Source organism: Macaca nemestrina, chromosome 5 (assembly GCF_043159975.1).
Source record: "Macaca nemestrina isolate mMacNem1 chromosome 5, mMacNem.hap1, whole genome shotgun sequence".
Classification (NCBI taxonomy): Eukaryota; Metazoa; Chordata; class Mammalia; order Primates; family Cercopithecidae; genus Macaca; species Macaca nemestrina.
In genome coordinates, this window is record NC_092129.1 from 147,577,450 (window position 1) to 147,599,335 (window position 21,886).

Consider the following 21,886-nt stretch of genomic DNA (forward strand, 5'->3'; position numbering starts at 1 on the left):
CCCTTACTAGACCTGGCATTTTCTGGGTCTTAACTCCCTCACCAGTCCCTCTGTTCCCAGCACCTGGGCCCCATGCACTCCTCCACTTCCCCGGTTCCCAAGGGGTCCCACCGTCACCCCCATCTCAGGTGGACTGAGTTCTCCCCTGGCCTCACCCACCGATGCATGTCTTCCCGTCGGTATGGAGCACAAACTTGACATGGCAGCCGCACCGGGGACCCTGCTCTGTGTCATCACATGTGTGTTGGCAGCCGCCGTTACCGTAGTTGCACGTCACTGTGCACAGAGAGGACAGGGCCCTGTCAGCTTGCTCCTCCCTGGGTTCCACAGTTTTCTACAATGTGGGTACTGGCCCCCTTGCCTAGTTGCCTCCCCTATACTCCCTTTTCCTCCCAGCCCTATCCTCTTGCTCCTAAGCCCTATACCCCTCCTCTTTGTTTTCACCCCTGACCCCACTGCCCCACCTGCCATCCCAATTATCTCACATTTACAGTCCCGTTGGTTCTTGGTAAGCTCAAAGCCAGGACGGCATTCACAGGCAATACCCCCCTTGGGCGTCTCCCGGCAAATGTGGGCACAGCCATGGTTCTTGTTCATGCAATTCATTCCTTCTAAAAGAGAAGAAAGGGGGGTGAATGCTCTGTACCCCTGGATGTCTAGAAGAGGAGGACTATAAGGGGCAACTGGGGACCTAGGGACCTGGGAGAATTCCACTGAGGTTGAATTCAACACAAGGAGGGGACTGACTCTCCTTGTCCCAGGCCTCCTGTCTTCCCCACAGACCTGGGTGCTCATGAGCAGAGCTCAGAGCTGTTCTGAATGATGTATTAATAGCTAGCTATTGATACTCATCCGAACAAATGATCACCCTCTCCTTCAAACAACCAAAAAATTGTGTATAATAGGTGTCCAGCACTGTGCTGGAGATGGGGTGGATTTAGGAAGGTCCGAGAAAAATACAAGGTGTGATTACTCCCCTCAAAGAGCTTACAGTCAAACTGAGAAGAAGATCAGTAGAAATCAGATCTACAATGCGAGTGGAAGGTAACTGGTATAGATATTTACTATGCAATTTTATTCAACAAACATTTATTAAACTCTCACTACATGCTGGGCAGTATGTTAGGTGCTGGAGATACAACAATGAATTAGACATAGTCCCTGCCCTCAGGGATGTCACAGTCTAGTGGGAGTGGGGGGCATGAGTCATAGAAACAGACAATATAAACCCATTATTCCTGCCTGACCCTCCCAGGCCAATACAAGGGAAAAGGTATTGGTGAGGCCCTCTCAGATAGGCAGCAGCTTAGAGAAGCTCAGCCACCTACAATTAGGGACAACATCCACCTCAGGTCTGGACACAGAGGATACTCCATAGTAGCCTTAATCCCATATTGACCCCAACGTCAAAGTAATTTCTCCAGATTTTGCCCTAACAGGGTGTCTGTTCCTAGATCCTTTGGGGTGTGATTGAATTGAAGGACAAGAGAAGGAGGAGCTAGCTGAGGTGAGAACGGACAGTGAGACTTAGGGGCTGTTGAGGGACAGCTGGGAAGAGAAGCCTGGGGAGGACAGGGATGGGGCCATCCCAGGTCATGGGCTGACCTTCTGGCCGCTGGATGCAGGTATGCTGGTTGTCGCTGAGGAAGAAGCCTTCCCGGCAGTGGCACTCATAGCTGCCCATCATGTTGACGCAGCTCTGCTGACAGCCGCCGTTGCCCTCGGCACACTCGTCCACATCTGTGCAGGATAGGTAGTCGGTGGGGCCATGGGGTGCAGGCAGGGTCCAGGGTGTATCCCAAGACTTCAGCACCAAAGGCAGTCTTAAAAACTACCACCCCCTAAGCCCAGCCTTAAGCCAGGAAGTCCTCACACCCTTGTCAGCTAATATTCCACTAAGTTTTAAAAGGCTGCCCTGAGGGCAGAGCTGGGAAGCTAAGCAAGTGGGGGAAAAGGGGACCTTTGAACCTCACATGTCACCTAGGTGAAGCCATGCCTCCCTTTCCCTCACCTGTGTAAACTGGGTATGAGGACAGAGGATACCAGGAAAGAAGCCAGAGCAAGAGGAACAGTAATGAAGGTAAGGATGGAGATTGGTCACATTGGTTGGAGAGGTAATGGGGGGTCACAGCTGGTTGCAATGAGCAGCCAGGGAATGTAGGAACCTGGGAAGTGACTCTGGGTGCAGGCAGAGCTATGGCCATGGTGCTGAGGTTGGAGGGGCAGGGTGGGGAAAGGCAGCTGAGCCTCAACTCCTTGTGGGTCAGGGACCATTTCTGTGGACAGGCCACGGCCCCATCCTTCCTCCCCTCCCCCCTCTGCCTGGGCTTGCTGCCATATTTTCTAGCCTTTCTCCTATTTTGGTTTAACAAAACAAAGTCTGACAACTTGGCGGGGAGGGATCTGGGGAGAGCTGCCAGGCCACACCCTAGATGGTGGGGGTTAGGGGCAGGAAGAACAGTAGGCTCTCACCCCCAAATCACCACCCCTAGGTTCTAGAGCCAAGCTCACCCTGGGGCCCCAATTCAACACCTTGACTCCATCTCTACGCTAGCTACTGCCCTCCCAAGTCCATGGCCCTTCTCAGTTTGCCTTGGCCCAGGAGGCATCATGCAGATTGGTTGTCAAATGGAGCAGCTAGAATCTGGGCTCCTGAGGGCTTCATCTGCCTTCCCACCCTCTCTGCTGAGATCCTGAAACCCTCTCTTCCCCTTCTGGCCAGGGCAGAGGGGCCCAGATCCAGCTGGCTCTTGCCTGAGAGGTACACCTGTTGGAAGAGCTAAGGTGTACCTTCCTGTGCTTTGCTCCTGTCTCCACCCTATCTTTTGCTATTCTCTTGACTTCTCCCCGATCCCTGTCTTCCTGCTCTTGCCACATCCTACATTCTATCCTTCTGTCTGCTCCCCTTACCATCTAACCTTGTGGCTTTGCTACTGTAGCCAAGCTCTTTCCTCCAATTCTCAGTGGGGAAGCTAAGTCCCAGAGCATGGACAACTTTCTCAAAATTCCCCTAAGAGCCAAAGGTAGGGGAACCCTAACCCTAGGTAATCTTTGTCCCTTGACCCTCTCTATACCTAATCATTCTCTTGTTCCTCTGGTTGGTTCTCCCCAAAACACTTATAGGGAAACAAGATATGGTGAGAATCAGGGGCCTAGAAAAGTCAAAGGCAGCCAAAGAACTCAAAAGCGTATGTGCATGTCCTGTAGGCAACTGTCCTGGTCTAACTGCCACAGTTTCCCTTCCCAAATGAGTTTCATAAGAGGCCCTCAAGGGTGATTGGGCAGATATGAGGCCCTTCCTTGGAAGCTAAAATGGTAGGAGAGGTGACCAGGGCTGGGATTAAGGGCTCAGCAGATACCAGGGTTTGGAGGCCTGGATTGGGTGTAGAAACCTATGGCCTGGGTCCAGTGATGGGTTATGACTAGGTTTGGAGGCAGGTCTGCAGTAAGGAGGTTCTTCTCAGCCAATAGGACTTCAGATAATTCATCTGTTTGGTCAATTGGTGGGTGGGGACCAGCCCAGCCTGCTTTTATGGGCATCATTCCTTTTGTTTCTCTTCCTTTCCTGGTCCTTTCTGCTGCTAGTGCCTGTTTTCTGTTGTGGCTACAGGGCAAAGGAATTTAGGAGAAGGCCCTGGGTTCAAATTTCAAATCCTTTTCTACTATGAGCTTCAAATTTTCTACTTGGGGAAGAGTCAAAGTAATTTTCCAAAATGACAGAGACCAAAGTTGAGTTCAGTTCCTTAGAGATTCTCTTATCTCTGATCCAGCTCATGGGACAAAGGAGATCAGTGAGGAGAGGGTGAGACTGGAGATTGCAGGAAGAACTGGGAGAAAACAAGCCTGCAAGGGTCAGAGGCTCCCTGGGGCATAGGGATGCCCTGTCATCATCATCAACAACATTCTTCCCATTACTGAGCTCCTACTATGTGCTAAGGATTGTACAGGGCTCTTTTCATATGTTGTCTTGTGGTGATTCGCACAGCAGCCTTCGAGTGAGTTATTACCACCCCATTCTATTTTAGTTATTTTTTGAGATAGGATTGCTCAGTCTGGAGTGCAGTGACACAATCACAGCTGACTACAGCCTCGACTTCCTGGGCTCAAGCCAAGGAAGAGCTCCCAAGTAGCTGGGACTACAAGTGTGCACCACCACGACTAATTATTATTATTATTTTTTGTAGAGACAGGGTCTCACCATGTTGCCCAGGCCTGTCTTGAACTCCCGGGCTCAAGCAATCGTTCTGCCTCAGCCTCCCAAAGTGCTGGGATTACAGGTGTGAGCTACCACACCTGGTCCCACCCCCATTTTAGAGAGGAGAAAGCTGAGATTTCCAGATATTGGCTGATTTGCCCAAGACCCAAGGCTAGTAAGCAGCAGAACCAAGATATCTGTGTGGAGCAAAACCAGCTTCCTACCATGCCTCACCACTGGCTAAACCCCTTATTCCCATCTCCTGGCCCTTGCCCTAGGAGCATTTCATAGCAACTTCTCCTCTAATGTTTTTCATCCAGCAGGATTTTTCATTCCAAGTGGCCAGTCTCAAAGGGGAGGATGACCTTATTCTCTTGTAAATGTAGCTCTTTTTGATCACTCGCTCCTCCTTCCCTGGGAAATAGGAAATGCTGAAAAGATCTCTTTCTCCACAAGACATCCCTCCACCAAATCCCCTCTCCTTTGCTTACCCAGACAGTTGTGTCCGTCATGTGCCAGGTGGAATCCATCATAGCAGGTACACCGGTAATTGCCAGGGATGTTGACACAGTCATGCACACAACCTGCATTATCCTCTCGCTCGCACTCATCCACGTCTGTAGGCAAAGAGAAGCTGAGACAGATGAACCCACCTGTGAACCCACTGTCCACCCCCCAGACTCAGCCTTATTGTTGTGTTTACATAGTAATGTTCATAGCCTATAAGCCATTTAGCATTTTTCTGTTTTCATTTAAACCTAAGTCATAAACATTTTCAGGTCTCCAGTCATTCTAATTACCACTGTATGTGGTTGCAGAATATTATTTTTCTATTCTTATAACTCTTTTTTCTCTATTGTTACAGATTTAGACTTATTTCATTTATTTTACAATCATAGATAATGCATCAAAGAACACCTTCTCCCATTTATCATTTTGTTTCTTTGAATAAGTTCTCAAGAGTAAAATTTCTGGATCAAAGGAAACACCTTTTAAGATTCCTGGTAGGTATTACAAAATTACTTTTCAATATATAATGCAACTAGGAATTAACAAGTGTACCCTGTCCACTAAAGTCTCACCAACACTGAAGCTCATAAATTTAGTATCTCAAGGCTACTTTAATTTGCATTGATTTAATTATGAGAGGAAAATGTGTTTACATTATGAACCTGCTCTGAAGCACACTTTCTGTTCCCGTCCATTGTGGACGTGGTGTAAGGGTCTAAAGATAAAAGTTCCAATGCCAGGGAACCTCAGGCCTAAGTCTCATGATTTTCATGCTCCCACCCCAGCCTGGTTGTGGGCTGTAAACTGTCCCCACCAGGACCTCTGCTAGCCTGCATGGTGCCTTTGTGCAAATTAGAAAATGGCACCCTCTCTGGGAAGATGTAGTTGCCCCCCTCACCCCCCCCCCACCACTTGACCAGTGGAATTTCTAGCCTTGGTGTGATGGAGAGTGGCCAACTGAGGGCAGTGGCACTGGTGTGCCCTCTTCCACAGGTCCCTCTCCTCCAGGTGCCCTCTCAGCCTCACCTTTGCAGTGTTTGCCATCCCCTGTGTAGCCAGACTTGCAGATGCACTTGTATGACCTCGGGGTGTTCTGGCAGATAGCATCGATGTGGCAGTTGTCAGTCCCTTCCACACACTCATCCACATCTGGCAAGGGTAGAGGGGGCACATGAGAACCTCTGTTGGCACCCCTAAGGGGTGTCTTGAAGGTGGGCTTCCAAGGGCAGAATCCCCTCTTCTCTAAAACAGAGGCAGTGACCCCTCCAGAAACAGGTGCTGTCCCACATCTCTCTGATTTCAGAGTGGGCAGACACTGATTTTGGGAATTCAGAAAGAACCCCCACTGCCCTCAAAAATACTTAATTCACAGTGACAGCTAAAACTCCATCATTCGAAACACTCCTTTTTAAAATTTGAAAACAAACAAAAAAACCCTTAGAGTAGGTAGTATACTTAACTTGATTAGGAATAATCAACTTAAAGTGAATGAGTTTACGGACGAGGCTTAGAGGGAGGGTTAAGGGGAAAGGCATGGGAACAGTGGCCTCTAGGAAGGTGGCAGGGTCCAGCAATCATTGGTAAAGGAGGAAAAAAGGGAGATGGGGCATCTGAGGGATCTTCATCTGTCTCATGATTCTGCTTGAGACCAGGCCTGCTTCCACTTGCCCACCATGGAGCCAAGAAGCTTTACAGGAAAAATGTTCCATCCTGGATGATTTTCCTCGGCCCCTGTGCTGCCAACAGTAGAGACATCCAGAGCTGGCAGAGGTTGGCACCAGCTACCTGAAGCCTAATAAGTGCAGCCCTTTGGGCCCTAATCCCCAGTGTTCCTCTGTCTCCTGGCCCTTGCTCTAACAATAGGTGCTATACACAGAGCTATACTTGAAGGAAGAGGCCACTCACAATCTAGCAAAAAGAGGATGGTTAAGAAAGGACATAGATGAGGCTGGGCGCGGTGGCTCACGCCTGTAATCCCAGCACTTTGGGAGGCCGAGGTGGGCGGATTAGCAGGTCAGGAGTTCGAGACCAGCCTGACCAACATGATGAAACCCCTAAAATACAAATCTACTAAAAATACAAAAATTAGCCAGGTGTGGTGATGCGCGCCTGTAATGCCAGCTACTCAGAAGGCTGAGGCAGGAGAATCGCTTGAACCAGGGAGGTGGAGGTTGCAGTGAGCCGAGATCACACTACTGCACTCCAGCCTCGGCGACAGGGTGAGACTCCGTCTCAAAAAAAAAAAAAAAGAAAGGACGTAGAAAAGAGTCTTTGGGCAAAAAGATTCCAACTTCTGAGGCAATATTATGGTGCCCTTAAATCTGAACTGAAATAGAGAAACATGTTATTCAGTTGAAAACGCCTTATTGAGTGTGTTTGTGAAAGGCGCTATAATAGCTGTGGAGGCTCAAAGGTGACTCAGCCCAGCCCAAAGGAGAAACAAAAAACATGGAGCAGGATGTGGCACATGCCCTGAAGGCATGAGACATAAGGTGAGGGAGTCCTCGACCCTGCACATCAGAGTCAACTCTCCTAGGAGATGTCCAAGCCGCAACCCCAGAGATTCTGGTCAAATAGTCTGGACTGGTGCTGGGCCATCAGTATTTTTCTAAAGCTCTTCCAGTTATTCTAATGTGTAGTCAAGGTTGAGAACCTGTGTTACAGGGCAGATCAGAGGAGAAAGAGACTACTTCCAGTTGTAAACTGGGAAACCCAAAATAGTGTCTTAAAGTAGCAGCCTGCAAGTGAGCGAGCACTGAATGGGAGGCATTACTCTCCTGTGATCCCACAACTGAGCACAGAAAGGAGATGAGATTTGACACCAAGACAATTTGATATCCAAGTGTGATCTATGGGCCATAGAATTGCCTGGGTTTTATTAAAATGCAGATTTTCAGGACTCATTATAGCCTTTTTGAATCCAAATCCTTAAGTGACTGATTATTTTTACTGAGTGAATGGATGCATGAACCAGTATTCTCTCCAATTTGTAGATACCCAGAGTCCTAGCTTGAGACAATTACCTGTCCTCTGGTTTTATGCTCTGAAGCTTCCTGGGGCTAAGAAGAGAACTGAAATCCCCAAACACCCTGCCTCAAATCTCACAGGTTTCCATTCAGCTCTGCATTCTACCCTTCAACCCCTCTGCAGCCAACCATCATACCAGTTGATTCTAAGTGCTGGGAGCTTCTGTCTACACTTACTCTCTACCTCGCTCGGGCTCCGTAGTCATGGTGTCTACCTGCTGGCCCATCCTGGGAAGTCATCTCAAAGTGAAAGAATGGAGAAGAGAGGGCATGGAAGACTAGTTCATAGGTAAGGGCAAGAGGGTCCTCATAGATGCTAAGGTGCTCTGTGGAGAATCAGTTTGTGCAACTGATGAACAGAAAACAATACAAAGAAGTATGCTATCACAGAATGATCATAAGTACTGGAACCAGTCAGTCCCAGATTCAAATCTAGCTCTACCCCTCTCTAGGGATGGTTTTCTTATTCTCCATCTCCTCCCCCTTAAAATGGGGATGATAATACCTCTTTATGAGAGGCTGTGAGTAGATGATGGGATAATTTGTGTAAACTGGCTAATAAATTATCTGGTAAACAGTAGGGTCCCAACACAGGAAGCTTGAGATGGTATTAAGTCACTGGTCAGGCAATAGATGCTCTACAGTATGACAGCCACTAGCCACATGTGGTTATTTAATTTAAAATTCACTTCCTCAGTTGCACTAGCCACAGGCCAAATGCGCAACAGCCACATGTGGCTAGTGGCTACCATGGTGGAAAGCATAGATATGGAACATTTCCAACACCACAGAACTAGCACTGCTATTAGCACACCACAGGATAGCACTGCTGTGGGGTTCTGAACAAGAGATACTCCCTGGGTCCAGCAGCATGGATACTGGTCTGGAACTGCTCCCCTGGCCATATCAGAGGTATGTGACTGTCTCTGAATCAGCTGATGCTTCACTAGAGACTGTGTCAGACTATATGGGCTCCCAGTTCTTCCCTTTGCCTCCCATTCAGTGCTCATCAGTACTAGAGTGGATCTTGATGCTGATCACCACAAACCAGGCCTCCTAGCAGATTTTTTTTTTGAGACAAAGTCTCAGTCTGTCACCCATGCTGGAGTACAGTAGTGGTGTGATCTTGGCTCACTGCAACCTCTGCCTCCTGGGTTCAAGCTATTCTGCCTCAGCCTCCTGAGTATCTGGGATTACAGGCACGTGCCACCACACTTGGCTAATTTTTGTATTTTTAATAGAGACATGGTTTTGCCACATTGGCCAGGCTGGTCTCAAACTCCTGACCTCAAGTGATCTGCCCGCCTCAGCCTCCCAAAGTGCTGGGATTACAGGCACTGGGATTACATCACACCTGGCCAGATTCTTTAGACCCCTCCTACAGCCAGACCTCTGCCACCATCTAACCCCTCTCCCTCACCTCCCTGCTCACAATGCTTATCCCTCTCCAGCAAAGAGGCTCTGCTCTGGAAGACATTATCTCTTCCTGTTCCCTCTACAACGTCTAACCATCCTATTCCTTTCTATGCATTTGCATATTTTCATTATTCACATTGCAGATGCATTCCTCACTTTCCTGTTCCAGCCACACTATGCTCAGCTTCCCATTCTGGCTCAAATTTTTCTTCCCAAAAGCTATTCCTTGTAAGCCCCGTTCCTGGTGAGTTCCTGGTCCAAGGGGACTGTTTTCCTCAGTTCATTTACAGCTGTCACTGAATTGCTCTGCTAATACTTTGAGGCATATTCAGCTTTCCTTACTTGGCTGGGTACCTGCTGAGGAAGATGTCCCTTCAACGTTTGGTTGGAGTCTTTCCAAGCAGAACAGACCTAAGACAAAGCTGTGAAAGAGGGCCCCAAATTATACCCAGTATCTCCTCCTTCTATCAGTCATTCTTCCAGAGCTCCCTCCTACCATACATGCCCACCCAGAATTTGTCCTTGCAAGGACCCTTCAACACTCACAGCACAGTCTCATCTTAGTCTGTTCTCTCAGGATGCAGGTGTTACTAGCTGGAAAACCAGTTGACGCTACCGGGTGTGGACTGGTTTAAACCAGTGGTTCTCAACCCTGGGGCTGCACACTGGAATTCCCTGGGGGCTTTTGAAAAAATGTGAATGTACAGGTGCCCCCTAGACCAGCTGTATCAGGATCTCCAGGGTGAGGCTGGGGCCACTATCTGTCTTCCTTTCCCAACTCAGGTAATGCAAATAAACTATTTGCCCAAGCTGGGAAGAGATTAGGGGCAGCCACATGACAGAGTAGTTAAGAGGTTCTGGAGCAACATGGTCAGTTCAATTGCTTTCTCTACCTGTGTCTGTGTGGTCCTGGGCCAGCCTCTGAACTTACCTGTTCCCTCCTCTGTATGTGGGAATAATATTCATCATAGTACCTCCCATGGGGATTCCAGGAACATCAGGTGAGTTACCCATCAAGTACTTAGCACCACAGTGTGGGCATACAGCAAGTGCTCAACAAAGGTTTGCTATTTTTTTTTTCTTTCTGAAACAGAGACAGGGTCTTGCTCTGTTTGTCCAGGCTGGAATGCAATGGCATGAACATAGCTCACTGCAACCTTGAAATCCTGGGCTCAAGTGATCCTACCACCTCAGCCTACTGAGTAACTGGAACTATATATGTGTGGCATCATGCTCCGCCAATTTTTAAAAATTATTTTTAGAGGCAGAGTCTTGCTATGTTGCCCAAGCTGGTCTCGAACTCCTGGATTTGAGCAACCCTCGTGTCAGCTTCCCAAAGTGCTGGTATTACAGGCGTGAGTCACCATGCCTAGCCAAGGTTTGCTACTATTATTCCTTCTCTCCAACCTTCTCTTTGTATTCTTTCTGAACTCCCATTCCCTATCAAAGCCCCATTTCAGGCCTGGTTTGGGGAAATGCAGCACCAGTAAGCATGTGTTAGTGGGGAGAATTTGGGGAGACACATCCCCACTGCTTACTCTCCCTTTGGGCTGGGACGGCCCAAAGAATGGGGATGAAGTGGGTGAGAGGCCAGTTGGGAACCCAAAAGCTGTCCTCTGCAATTCTTTTTGAAGGCTAGGGAGATCCCACCCCTACTTCAGGCCATGCATTGGAACCAAAGTTGAGGTGGGGAAGAGTGGTGGCTGCAGAGATACCATAGACAAGCTAAGACCTCCCTGCCTCACCCTGTCCTGGCACAACGGCACAAGTCTGTAACTACAGCAGCTTTTCCCAGCACCATCTGCCATTTCTTCTGAATTTGCTTTCGCGCCTAGCAGAGCACTCCATAAACTCTCCTAAATGTAGGTAGAAAGGGTGGGGTGGGGTATGGGATATGAGGGTCAGAGGGTCAGACCAGAAAGGGTGGATTATTATAATACAAGTAGTCCTAAGATTCTGAAGATGGGCAGGTGTGCCCTAAAAGGGAAGCAGTGGGATTCCCGAGTAAATACTTCATCTACTTCACAAGTTTGCCTAGGCCCAGCTCAGGAACAGTAACAAATGGAAATGAGCAGGGATACGGGCTGTGGACAAGCAGACCCCCTAGGTAGAGTCCACCCCACCTTCCCATTACCACAGGAATTATTACCTTACCACCCACAGGGGAGGGGGTAATTGTGGGCAAATTTGATGGGCCCAGTGAGACAGTCAGAAACAGCATGCCTAGAGCCCTAATGTACCCACCCACATGGCTGTGACGTCCCCAGCCCAGCCACGCTAGCCCAGGATATATGGTGTGTGTACGGCACTCTGCTGTTTTCCTCTCCTTGAATATCCTTGAGGACCGAGTTCAGGTGCCTCTGCTGGGACACTCCCTGTGACACTACCAGCCTTCTCTGATCTACTCTTTCTCCTTACTTCTAAGACTTACTGTCAGGCTCTGTGGTCACCTGATCAATCCCAGGCTTGCGATACCTCATATGCTGCCTTGTACCATTATTTAACTTTTAATTCATGTGTATAATTTTCCTACTGAAGCAGTAAGCTCCTTGAGGCCATGGCTCCTAAAGCTTTGAAACCCACGCAGCAACTGGAATAGGGCTCAGCATTCATTCACTCACTCAATAAATAGTTATTGAGCACCTCCAACATGTGAAGCACTATGCTAGGTGCTGGGGATTTGGCAGTGAACAAGAGATGAATTCTACATTGAAGGCACTTAGTAAATATTTGTTAAACAGGCGAGTGGATGGAGACATGGATGTGTTAGTAGTGAGTAGATGAGGTCTCTATCTGTGGCATCCCTTCTGCTCTATGTTACCTCAGAGAAAAATCTCACTTCTTTACTCTCTGTGATCCCACAACTGTTCTGGGTGGAGGAAGTCCCAGGAAGTTTAGTCTCAAGTGAAGAGTAGGGAGACAGGAAACTAAACTCACAGAAGGGTAGTACCCACTTAAAGGTATCCATATGCTGAGTGCTGGGGCCAGAAGAGACTGAGACCAATGAGTCATAGGGTCTCAGGGTCTTCAGACATCATGTGGGACTGCTACAGGGATCTTTTCAGAGCATCCCCTTCAACACATGTTCCTCAGCCTCCATGCTAACAAACACCCAATGATGGGGCACCTGAGACAGGCATTCCACTGCTTGCCCCTGGTGAGTTCCCTCATTCTCACCTCTAAGTTGCTACATCTAAGTAACATCCAAAATAAAACCAGCCCAGCCTTGGGCCATGATATCCTAACCCACAGCATGTGCACATGTACCCACACCTGTGCATATCTGCTCTACCTCCAGGTCAAAATAGCAACCAGGGAGATTGGCAGAGCCTGGAGTAGCAGGCTGTCTTCCCAGTTTGGGACTGGCTGAGGCACTGTGACCTCAGCTAGAGCCTGAGCCCCTCCTCAGTCTAGAAAAAGCTTATGCAAGGATGAGGGTGGCCTAGAGAAAGTCCAGAAAACCACACAAATAACCACCTGTTGATTCCAAGGAGGAGACAGAGCACTTTCTCCTTTTAAAAACAGTATCCTCTCCTCTCACTCAGGCTTAGCCTGCTCAACTGAACAGCCAGGAAAAGCTGCTGGTGTTTGGTGATTTGAAGGGAAGGGGGTCTGAACCTCAAAAGCTTGTCACTTACTGGGGACCCTGATGAGTTCCTCTCTGATGTCCTGCCTTACCCTTAATCTAGCTCCTTGATCATTTGAATGTAACCTTAATTGGACAAGAATTTTCTCCCTTTCAGTATGGACAAAATCAACAACCCTGAATCAGAAGCTTTTAGAGGATGGGTAGTGAAGTGGGGGAAGAAGAGAACATTGTAGAGTGAGGGGCAGGGAGGCAGGCAGTGGGCATAGGTAAGTTCTGGTTTTGTAATTAGTAATATTATCTCTTTAAATTAATTGGAAAAAAAATTTCAGATTTGTATAATTTCACTAAGTGCACAGTTTTTTCACGCAGGTTGGTTCACTTGGCCTTCAGACTGTCCTCTCTCATTGAATAGATGAGGAAACTGAAGCCCAGTGAGGATACCTCAGGAAAGAGCAGATAGCTAGTGTACAGCAGGATCCAGGTCTTCAGACTCCCAGTCCAGTGCTCTCTCACTACCCACTGTCTTCTCTAAGCACTTGAGGGAGGAATCCACGCCTTAGTCATTAGTGTACCTCCCCCAACTCCAACTCAGCACTTAGTTCAGCATGAAGCATGCATCCAGTACATAACCATGGAGCAGAAGGAGCTGAAATGTGGATGATCCAGGGAGGAAATCAGCAGTGGGAATGCAGATGCTCTGAGGCTTTGGGCATGGGAGCAGCAGAAGAGAGCAGGGCTGAGTAGTGGGCAGGGAGGGTGCAGACACAGTTGCAATAAGGAAAGGGTGGGCGGTACAGCAGTGGGCAGGTGTTGCCTGCCCTTGGATTCACTATGCTGGGGCCAAGCAGCTGGTTAGAAACAAAAACAAACACCAGGGATACAGGTTCCTGCTGTTAACAGCTTCAAACCGCCAGAGGAAAACTCCAAATAAATATAATTAGAAACTTGTAAAAACGTCCTCTCTGTAAACCTGCTCCCCAGGGTCTACCCTTCAAGCACTCCCCTTCCCCAGCCCTCCCCCCAGTGCCCACATATCCCGATACTCTGCCCTTTCGGAGGGATTCCTTAGATGTGTTTCCTTATCCTGGATCTTCCCTCCAGCCCTGCAGCCCCTGCCCAGGTCTTTTCTCAGCTTGTTACCAGCAGTGACCAGGCCTGAAGAGCCCCTGGTGTAGGGCTCAGAAATCCAAACCCCACAGCTCTCTAGGGCTATGGTTATAGCCACAGGGAAAACCAGAGGTAAGAGCAAGGACCACTGTGCCCTATATAGGGGTCATCATCCCATTTGTGCAGCCAAAGCACAGCATCTAACAGCAACTACAAAGCAGTGCTTGATCTGCAGGGGGACATGTCTAGGCTAGGGCAGAATACAGACAGCTAGTCTCAGAGCTAGAAACATATGGAATCCTGGGGCCCAGCTCCAAGAATATTCAGTTCCCATAACACAGATATTTCAGCTCCACTTCCCAACTTTGTTTCATACACACATGCAGAAACACACACGTGTTCTTCAGGGGCTGTTTCCAGGGATAAATACCCACTTTATGGACACAGTAAGAACTATCAGCTACTTGGGGTTCCAGGAAACGGGTGGGGGAAGAAAGGAAGAGTATCCAAGTGACCTAGCCTCATGAGGCAGGCAGAAGTGGACCAGCATCCAGGGAGGAGAGGGCCTGAGATTTGGGTGGGTAACCTGTGGAGGCCCGGCACCTTCTGCCTTCAGCAGGAAGGATTTCAGTGAGATGTGCAGAATCTCAGGGCTGCAAGGAACCCTACTGATATTTTACAAGTGAGGAGAGGGATTTCAGTGATTTCCTCCGAGGCTCAAATCCTTAGGCTCTGCATTTGTCTAAACCCACTGGCACCATGTATCTCTATATCTGTGGTGCCACTTGAGGCTGGCATTGGGTGGGCATGGGAACAGGAGAGTAGCCAGTCCAGTGTCAGGTGGCTGGTGGGGGAGGGGAGTCTCTGTCCCCTCTTAGCCCAGGTGACTAGCTCCTGTACCCCCCAAACGTCTCTGGGTTGACCGTTGTTTCTCTTCTATACCAAAGGCCCAGCAGTCCTTCTGTTTCCAGACTCTAGTCTTCTGAGCTGAAGAAGCTGTCCCCAGGTCTGGGCCTCTTACGGGCACTGCCAGCCTCAGAGCAGCTCTGCAGTTTCCAGCCCTGACAGGGACTCTTTCTTATAAGTGGTCATGTGCTAGGGATATGGGACGTCAAAGGAGGCCCACGCCCTGACATTTGGGGACCAGAGCTGGGGGCAAGGACTGAGTGGGATCAGGCAGCAAGCTCTTCCAGCTCCATCTTCTCAAAAGGTCTGAAGCCCTTTGTTCCCTTCCCCTGTCCTCAGTTCAAGGCACTGGACCAAGCCATTCCACTTCTTTACTTCTCCAACTAAAACAAAACGCACATTGCCCCCACTTCCTTTTTTCTCTCACCAGAGCACTTCACACACACACACCCGCCCTGAGTCATGCATACACATTCACATGTGTGTGAATGCACACTTCACATTCCCAAACTCACACCCAGGACCAGCTCCTTTTACAACAGGTCCCAGCTGCTCACATCTCAAACCAGTTCTCATGCTCTCAGATTCCTGAAGGTTTCAGAAAACAATCTCATTTGAGGGCTGCTGATGACTGTCTTCTTTCTCTGCCTGCAGTAACTCTGGCCTTAGTGTCTTCCAGTCCCCTTTCTCTTATTCCACCCTGCAGAGACTCAAGGAGATGAGAAGGAAGGGGTTGAAAACAGGGAAGAGTCTCTGTACTCTCCCACCCTGAGGCTTTCCCCACCTCTGAGACATGTCATGAGAGAAGAGAGGTCAAAGGGATTCCTGAAGAATTTCTAAGCAGTCCACCCTCTTCTCCACCTTCTGGAAAAATGGGGGGTGGGCTTAGAGGGAACTGACTAAAGATTAGGTTCTGAGTGGGGACTCTCCCTCTCTCCAGTGTGGCCTGGATGGGGCACAGGCAATAGCCGGCTGCCCACGGGGCCACCCTTACCCGCTGACACGGTTATGGTTTTCATTTCATATTTTGGAGGGAGGGGCTAGGAGGAACAGTCCCCTCACTGTAAGAGCTGGCCACAGGAGCCCAGGGAAGCGGGGAGGAGAGGAAACAGCCACATTAAAGAGGAAGAGAAGGGTGGGGGAAAGAAAGAGACACATACACCCAGACAGAGACCCGGAGAGACACACCGAGACAGAGAGACACTGTTTGCCACCACACGAACGCTCTCAGTCCCAGGGATGGGGTTACTTGGAAATTCTAAATGCATGACTTTATCAAAACTCTATCCCTAACAAGGAGAGAAAACTACCAGGTAAACTAAACGGCCAGGCTGGCTCTCCTGGAGCCAGCCCTGGGGACAAGTTTCCCTGGAGGCCGAGACCTTTTCATTCAGCTGTAACCTGAGCCCTATGCCAGGATTAGGTCTTTTTAACCACTGCTTCCACCCCCCCCCCCCCCACCAAACACCCACCCCCCGACCAAAAGCAAAGCAAATTAATGCTTTTAAGTTAACAATTATCTTGGTTATCCAGTCTGTCTACTTTAAAATATACAGACAAGCACTTGAAAAACACTCAAAACCATGTCCCCTCATGCTCCCTCCTTCCCAGTCACACAGGCTTACCCACCCACTCTTCCATACAGTTCTCACAGACACTAAAACAGCAGTTTACCCGTAGCAACTACATTACAAAAACACAGACATCCAGCTATGTTGCCTGTTGGTAATTGTGGTGAACCTCTCATGTGTGCACACTCGCACACTCACCTTTACACTTAGGGCTCCCTTCCTTGTCTCCCCCTTTTCCCCCTTCCACATGACTTTGGTTTTCCCACTGTGGGAATCACTGATGAAAAGGGACAGAAACCCAGATACCCCCAGAGGTATAGTAACTCTGTACAAGATACTTGCCAAGGGTATTTGATTTTAAAAACCTGCTAGTGCTTCATATAAAGCATGTGGCTGGCATTAAAGGCACACTTTCTGGCACTGCTGATAACCAGGAGATAGTTTGAAGGCATGTCCTCCCTGATGCTCATAGACTCTGTCTATGGGTAAGGCTGTAAGGCTGCCCCGCCTGGTCAGTACTAGTTCTTCCTGCAGCATCTGCCTGCAAATTTGTGTCCAGAGACATCCCTGTAAGCCAGTAAACCTGCTATTAGGCAACCTCTGGCAGATGGGGTTTGTAGATTTCCTGAAGAGAAGGGTCAATGAAAGGCTTCCATTCTAGGCCAAGCTTAGGGATCAGAAGAAAAGGAAGATACCAAGCTAACTGCAGTCCAGTCACAGGAAGGGTGCCTGTGAATAAGATAAGCTGGAAACAAAACTACTCTTCTATAAGTTCCTTGAGGGCAGGGGCCTCCACTCTGGCAGCATGTTCCTCAGTACCCAGCAGGGAGTCCAACGAAAGGAAGCCCTGGAGTACCATGGAGGGATTCTGACTGCCGTTCCTGAATCACCGGTGAGCTGATCTCCCATACTTGAATGCCTTGGCTTGATGGCACCTGTCCCTTGGAGGGGTCTCCATCTGCCCCTGGGCCCCCCTCGAATACACTGCTTCTCCTTTGGTCCACAGCCTCACTAGGCCACTGCAGACACTGGCTCCAACTTGAAAGAGGCCCTTATCTTGTCTCGAGGTTACTTCATGAAATCTGTTCCTTCCTTCAGACTAAACTCCCTAGCTAATTCCATGTTATGAGTAAGTCAGCACACACTACAAAAGCCAGCTTTGTTTATGAAAACACAAATCCACAGTGAGGAGAGGGGCTGCTCCCAGGTTGGGGGTGGCAGTGGTGGTGGGCTGTCTGGAACCAGGACTGGAAAAGAGGCAGTGTGGGGTTGGAAGGTGTGGGGGTAGGGTCCAGTATTTGACAGCTGAGGGTCTCTAGTGTTTCAGTTCTGTGAAAGGACAGATTGGAGGGGGAAGAGGTTAGTTGAAGAGGCAGTGTTTGGGGAGAGGAAGGCGGCATTGATACAGCACCTTCCTTTTCACAGAGCAGGAGTCCATCCAATACAACAGAGCAGCTTAAGAGCCAAACGCTCAGGCTCTGGGACACAGTGACCTGTGTCGGACACTCAGGCTTCCCCAACTCCCAAGTTCAACTTTCCTTCTGGCCCAGCCACCTCCTCACCCCAGCTGGCTTCAGGAGTCCCTGGGACAACAGGCAGAATCGTACTCTCCTGGGCAAAACCTTGCCAGGGGGAATTTTCTTTTTGTCCATATAAATCTCTTGTCGGTGAGGACACGATGGGGGAGGGGTACAGCAAGAGGTCAAGGGGGAGGAGAAACTGTCCCGAGAGAACTGTGGTACATCAGCCTAGTCTGTGCCTGCACAGCCTTGGGACCTGCCAGGCGATGAGCTGGGGGTCAGGGACGGGGGCGGGAGGCCTCCCTGTCTCTCTTTAATTCCTAGAGGGATCTGTCAGAGCTCCCCAGCCTGGAATTCTACTTTGTTATTTTAATGCAATTCTGACCTGGATTTAAATGGAATTGGAAACCCGAGGACTTAATAAATAAATATTATGATAAGAAATGAAAGCCATGCAAGACGAAAGAGATTTCCCCCCAAAGAGGCAGAAACGCAACATTCCTGTCGGGAGCCAGTCACAGAAATTTTCTTCTCTTCAGCCCCCTACCATCCGGTGAGAGATGAGTTGATTTTTCCATAAAAGATCCTATTTTTCTTCAACATTTTTCCACTGATAAGGCATCAACTTAGAAATGTCTAACTTTGCATGCGGGTTGGGGGTAAGGGAAAGAAATATACGGCACGGCTGAAAAGTTTTCATTATTCCCTTAGTCTCTCCAGGCCACAGCGTAAGTTTCTGGCAATGTTTGAGAGAAGAGAAAATTCTCTCTCAGATTTTGGAGGACAAGAAGTCTTTCGAAGATGCTGGGGGTGGATGAAGTCGGGCGGAATTCTGAGGCGCGTGGTCTCTTCTGCCCACCGCCCCCAGAGCTTCTCACTTCTCTCTGCCGCCCCCAGCTCGTCCGGCTTTTCGCTCGGGGCGCAGTGCCCAGCGGTCGGGCCCCTGGCCGGGGAGTCCGGGTGCACAGAGCCGGGTCCTGACAGCAGCACGCTCCCCAGCACCTGCCCTGCCCCTCGGGAATCACGCCTAGGCCCTGAGGCCCAGCAGCCGGGACAGCCCCCAGGCCGCGCGCCCCTCCTTCCTTACCTTGCGCGGCTTTGCTGTACTGGGCGGCGCGGGCGTGGACCAGCAGGACAAGCAGGCAGAGCCCGGGTACGCGCCCCGAGCCCATGGCAGGAGCTACTGGCGGCCCAGCCGCCGGGGCCGGTCTCGCGGCCAGGGGAGGGCGGAAGCCGGCCGGATCCCAGCGCGCAGGAGGGGGAGGGGAGGGGGCGCCCCGCCGGGGCCAGGCCGGGGGCTGCAGTCGCGGGGCGCGGACCGCGGCGCCCTCGGCGCGAGGCTCACGATGCTACCGGCTCCTCCTGACCGGACGTCGGGGAGAGCGAGGCGCAGAGTGCGAAGAGGCGAGGGGCGCCCGGGGCGACTGACGGAGGGGAACCCCCGCCCTCTCCAAGCCGGCCTCTGCCAGCGGCGGCGGCGGGGCTGCTCCGTCTAATCCCACCCAATTCCCAGCTTCGCCGGGAGAGAGCTGCAGCCGGAGAGCGCGCAGAGCTCGAGCGAAGGACCTGAGAAAGGGGAGGGGAAACGCAGCGCCAGAAACACGCCCTTTCTGCCTCTCTTTCTTCCTCTCTCGCTCTTTCTCCGTCTCTCAGGCTCTTTTTCTTCGCCTTTCTCCTCCTCCTCCTCTTTCTCCTCCTCTCCTCGCTCCTTTTCGTTTTCTTCCTCCTCCCCCTCCTCCTCCTCCTCCACCACCTCCTTTTTTCGTGCCCTTTTTTCTTTCAAATGGGGCCTCGGCGCGGCGGCCGCTCCCCCTGCGCGCCCGGGCGCGGTGGCCCCCTCCCCAGGCTGCCGGGCCGCTGCCTGCAGGAATTTACAATCCGGCGCTGGGGGAGCGGGCCCGGTCTCCATGGAGACGGCTTCCCCGGGAGCAGAGAGGTCAGGCGCAAACCGTGCACAATCAATGGATCAATGCAAGCTCCGCTCGGCTCCAGACCAAACAGCACCGGGCTCCGACTCGTCCTCGCTCCCCTAGGAAAGAGTCGAGGAGCGACGGTGCGTCCCCGCGCTCACACGCGAGGACGGCCGTGCGGCGCAGGTTTGCACGCACACCTCCACCCGAGACAAAGAGGGAGCGAGGTGTTCGGGAGGCCAGGGCAGACGTGGACACACGGGCACTCGGGCGTGTCCACCGACACAGCCTGACAGGGGACATAGGACCTCGGAACACACCGCCTCCGACACCAGGCCGAGTAACACCCTCTTAACTTTTACACCTACCACACCCCTACTCTCAGGACTCAGTCCCCATTCCTAGATCCGAGTCCACTTTGAGGACCAAAAAGAAAGTAGCCTCCGCCTGCTAAAACTGCCAGCTCCAGGACAGACTCCCTTGCAGTTAGGGCCTTGGAGGTAAGCCCACTGAACCACCCTACCCATAGAGACTTGGACTCATATACAGACACTCTCGTGTGCTCAGCACAGGGGCAAAAGCTACCCAACAGAATCATGTCTATGTGTATAAACACAAAGACATAAAGACAGGTACAAGAGGCTCCTCCAAACCTGCACGCCGCTTCAAGAGGTGGTCCTGACTGGTCCATTCTTAACCCTTCATCCCTCCAATTGAAGGGGAGCAGAGGAAAGAGAAAGGATATTTTTAAAACAGGGGCAAACTGTGCAAAAGGAGCAGTGTCTTCCAAACATGGATGCTGCCTCTTGACTGTTCACCCACTCTGTATCTTCTTTCCTTCCATTGTAAGGGAAAGAGGAAAGACCTCTTGAAAGGTTGTGAGGACTTTCTTGGAGTGTGAGGCTGTGTTCAGAATGAGACCAGGCCAGGTTCAATTTTCTACAGGGAAGACGCTGCTAGGACCCAGACTAGCCTCACAGAGCCCTCAGCGTACCCAGGAGGAAGAGGCAATGACCAAGATCTCCTCAAAAGAGATTCAGTTCTGAGACCCTCAATATTGGCTGCCCACATCAGCTGGGGCAAGGGGAGGGCTTTGTTGGCAGTGGTCCTGTCCGCTGGGGAGAAGAGCTGAGCCCTTCCTTTCCTAGGGATTCAGTGGAAAAGTAGATGGAAACAGACTCAGACTTCTTATCCTGGGATGAAGATTACTTTTGAACAAGTCCTATCTCAATGGGCCTCAGTTTCCTCAGAAAACGAGGGTGGTGGATTCACTCAGTGGTGGAAAGGGGGCAGTGCCCCAAGGAAGCCTGGGGGAGGAGGCCTGGAGAACCTTGCATAGCATCAAAGATGACCTTTGGGATGCGAGCACATAGATCATGGGAATGGTGTGGAGGCCACAGAAAGGCTGGGTCAGATGATTGAGGTCCCTCCCAGCCCTGTCACTCTAAGATGCCCTCCCTCCTTCATTCCACTGGCAAAACCCTCCCTTTGCAGCAGTTTTGCCTGCTGCCACCAATTATGTGTAGGGTTGGAGGACAAGTGTAAACTTGCCATCCTTTTTGCCCCAAACAAGAGAATGGTTTCAAAAAAAGAGAAAGAATTGGAGGTTGCCAGATGGTGCCTGTGATCTCCATGGGGGCACAGGGAGAGAGAGCCGAGGAGCCCCCCGCAAGGCTGGGAGGGGAGATGGCACGCTGCCTTGCTTTGCTCTGCCTGTGCCTTCTTTGGACACTAGTGTAGCTCCTCTGGGTCCCTGGGGGGATGGAGGGAGGGCCCCTACATCCTCCTTGAGGTGGGCAAGGAGGATTCTGTAGGGGAATTGTGGGTTATTTTGGGCCTTCAGTTCAGGGTGATTTCCTGGCCCTCTGAGTACGGATATTTCCCTGACTTTCAGGGAGGGAGGCTTAGGTGGGTTCTTCCACCTAAGCCACTATGTCTCTGGAAGATTGGTTTTTTTTGCCCCCTAGTTGCCTTTTATCTCATCCTACCAGTTTTCCTCTGATGATTTCCTCTTTTCCTCTTGGACCAGGTGAGCTCCTCCTCCACATCTGGGCAAAAAAAGGCTGTTCCCTGCTCTTCTCTCCTGCTGCCACTCACCCAATCTGATTCCAGAGTACCCTCAGCCCTTCAGAGTAT

General features: G+C 50.5%; 1 protein-coding gene and 2 long non-coding RNA genes across 9 annotated transcripts in view; 2 read left to right on the forward strand and 1 right to left on the reverse strand.

The window, feature by feature from the left end:
- The window catches only part of LOC105474495 (signal peptide, CUB domain and EGF like domain containing 3), a 35,924-nt gene extending 16,438 nt beyond the window's left edge, over positions 1 to 19,486 (reverse strand). For 2 of the 5 annotated variants that reach the window (XM_011729196.2, XM_011729193.2), the window contains exons 1-6: positions 18,928 to 19,104; positions 5,732 to 5,854; positions 4,687 to 4,812; positions 1,606 to 1,740; positions 486 to 611; positions 160 to 276 (exon numbers count right to left, since the gene is read on the reverse strand). In XM_011729196.2, coding sequence (XP_011727498.1) covers positions 160 to 276; positions 486 to 611; positions 1,606 to 1,740; positions 4,687 to 4,812; positions 5,732 to 5,854; positions 18,928 to 19,012 — 712 coding nt within the window. In that variant the 5' untranslated portion in view covers positions 19,013 to 19,104. Of the gene's footprint in view, positions 1 to 159; positions 277 to 485; positions 612 to 1,605; positions 1,741 to 4,686; positions 4,813 to 5,731; positions 5,855 to 18,927 lie in introns of all 5 variants that reach the window. The other 3 variants (XM_011729195.2, XM_011729194.2, XM_024790590.2) reach the window with 3 other exon arrangements.
- LOC139363423 (uncharacterized) overlaps positions 1 to 21,886 on the forward strand; it is a 94,859-nt gene that overhangs the window by 11,259 nt on the left and 61,714 nt on the right. The window lies entirely within an intron of this gene.
- LOC105474494 (uncharacterized) lies at positions 1,735 to 18,953 on the forward strand. 3 transcript variants are annotated; one of them, XR_011623793.1, is made up of 3 exons: positions 1,735 to 2,080; positions 5,061 to 10,525; positions 16,982 to 18,953. It is a non-coding gene; the product is annotated as an uncharacterized lncRNA (long non-coding RNA). The 3 variants fall into 3 exon arrangements; XR_011623794.1 differs by having other exon boundaries at positions 5,061 to 17,449; positions 17,746 to 18,939; XR_011623792.1 differs by having other exon boundaries at positions 5,061 to 17,212; positions 17,327 to 18,939.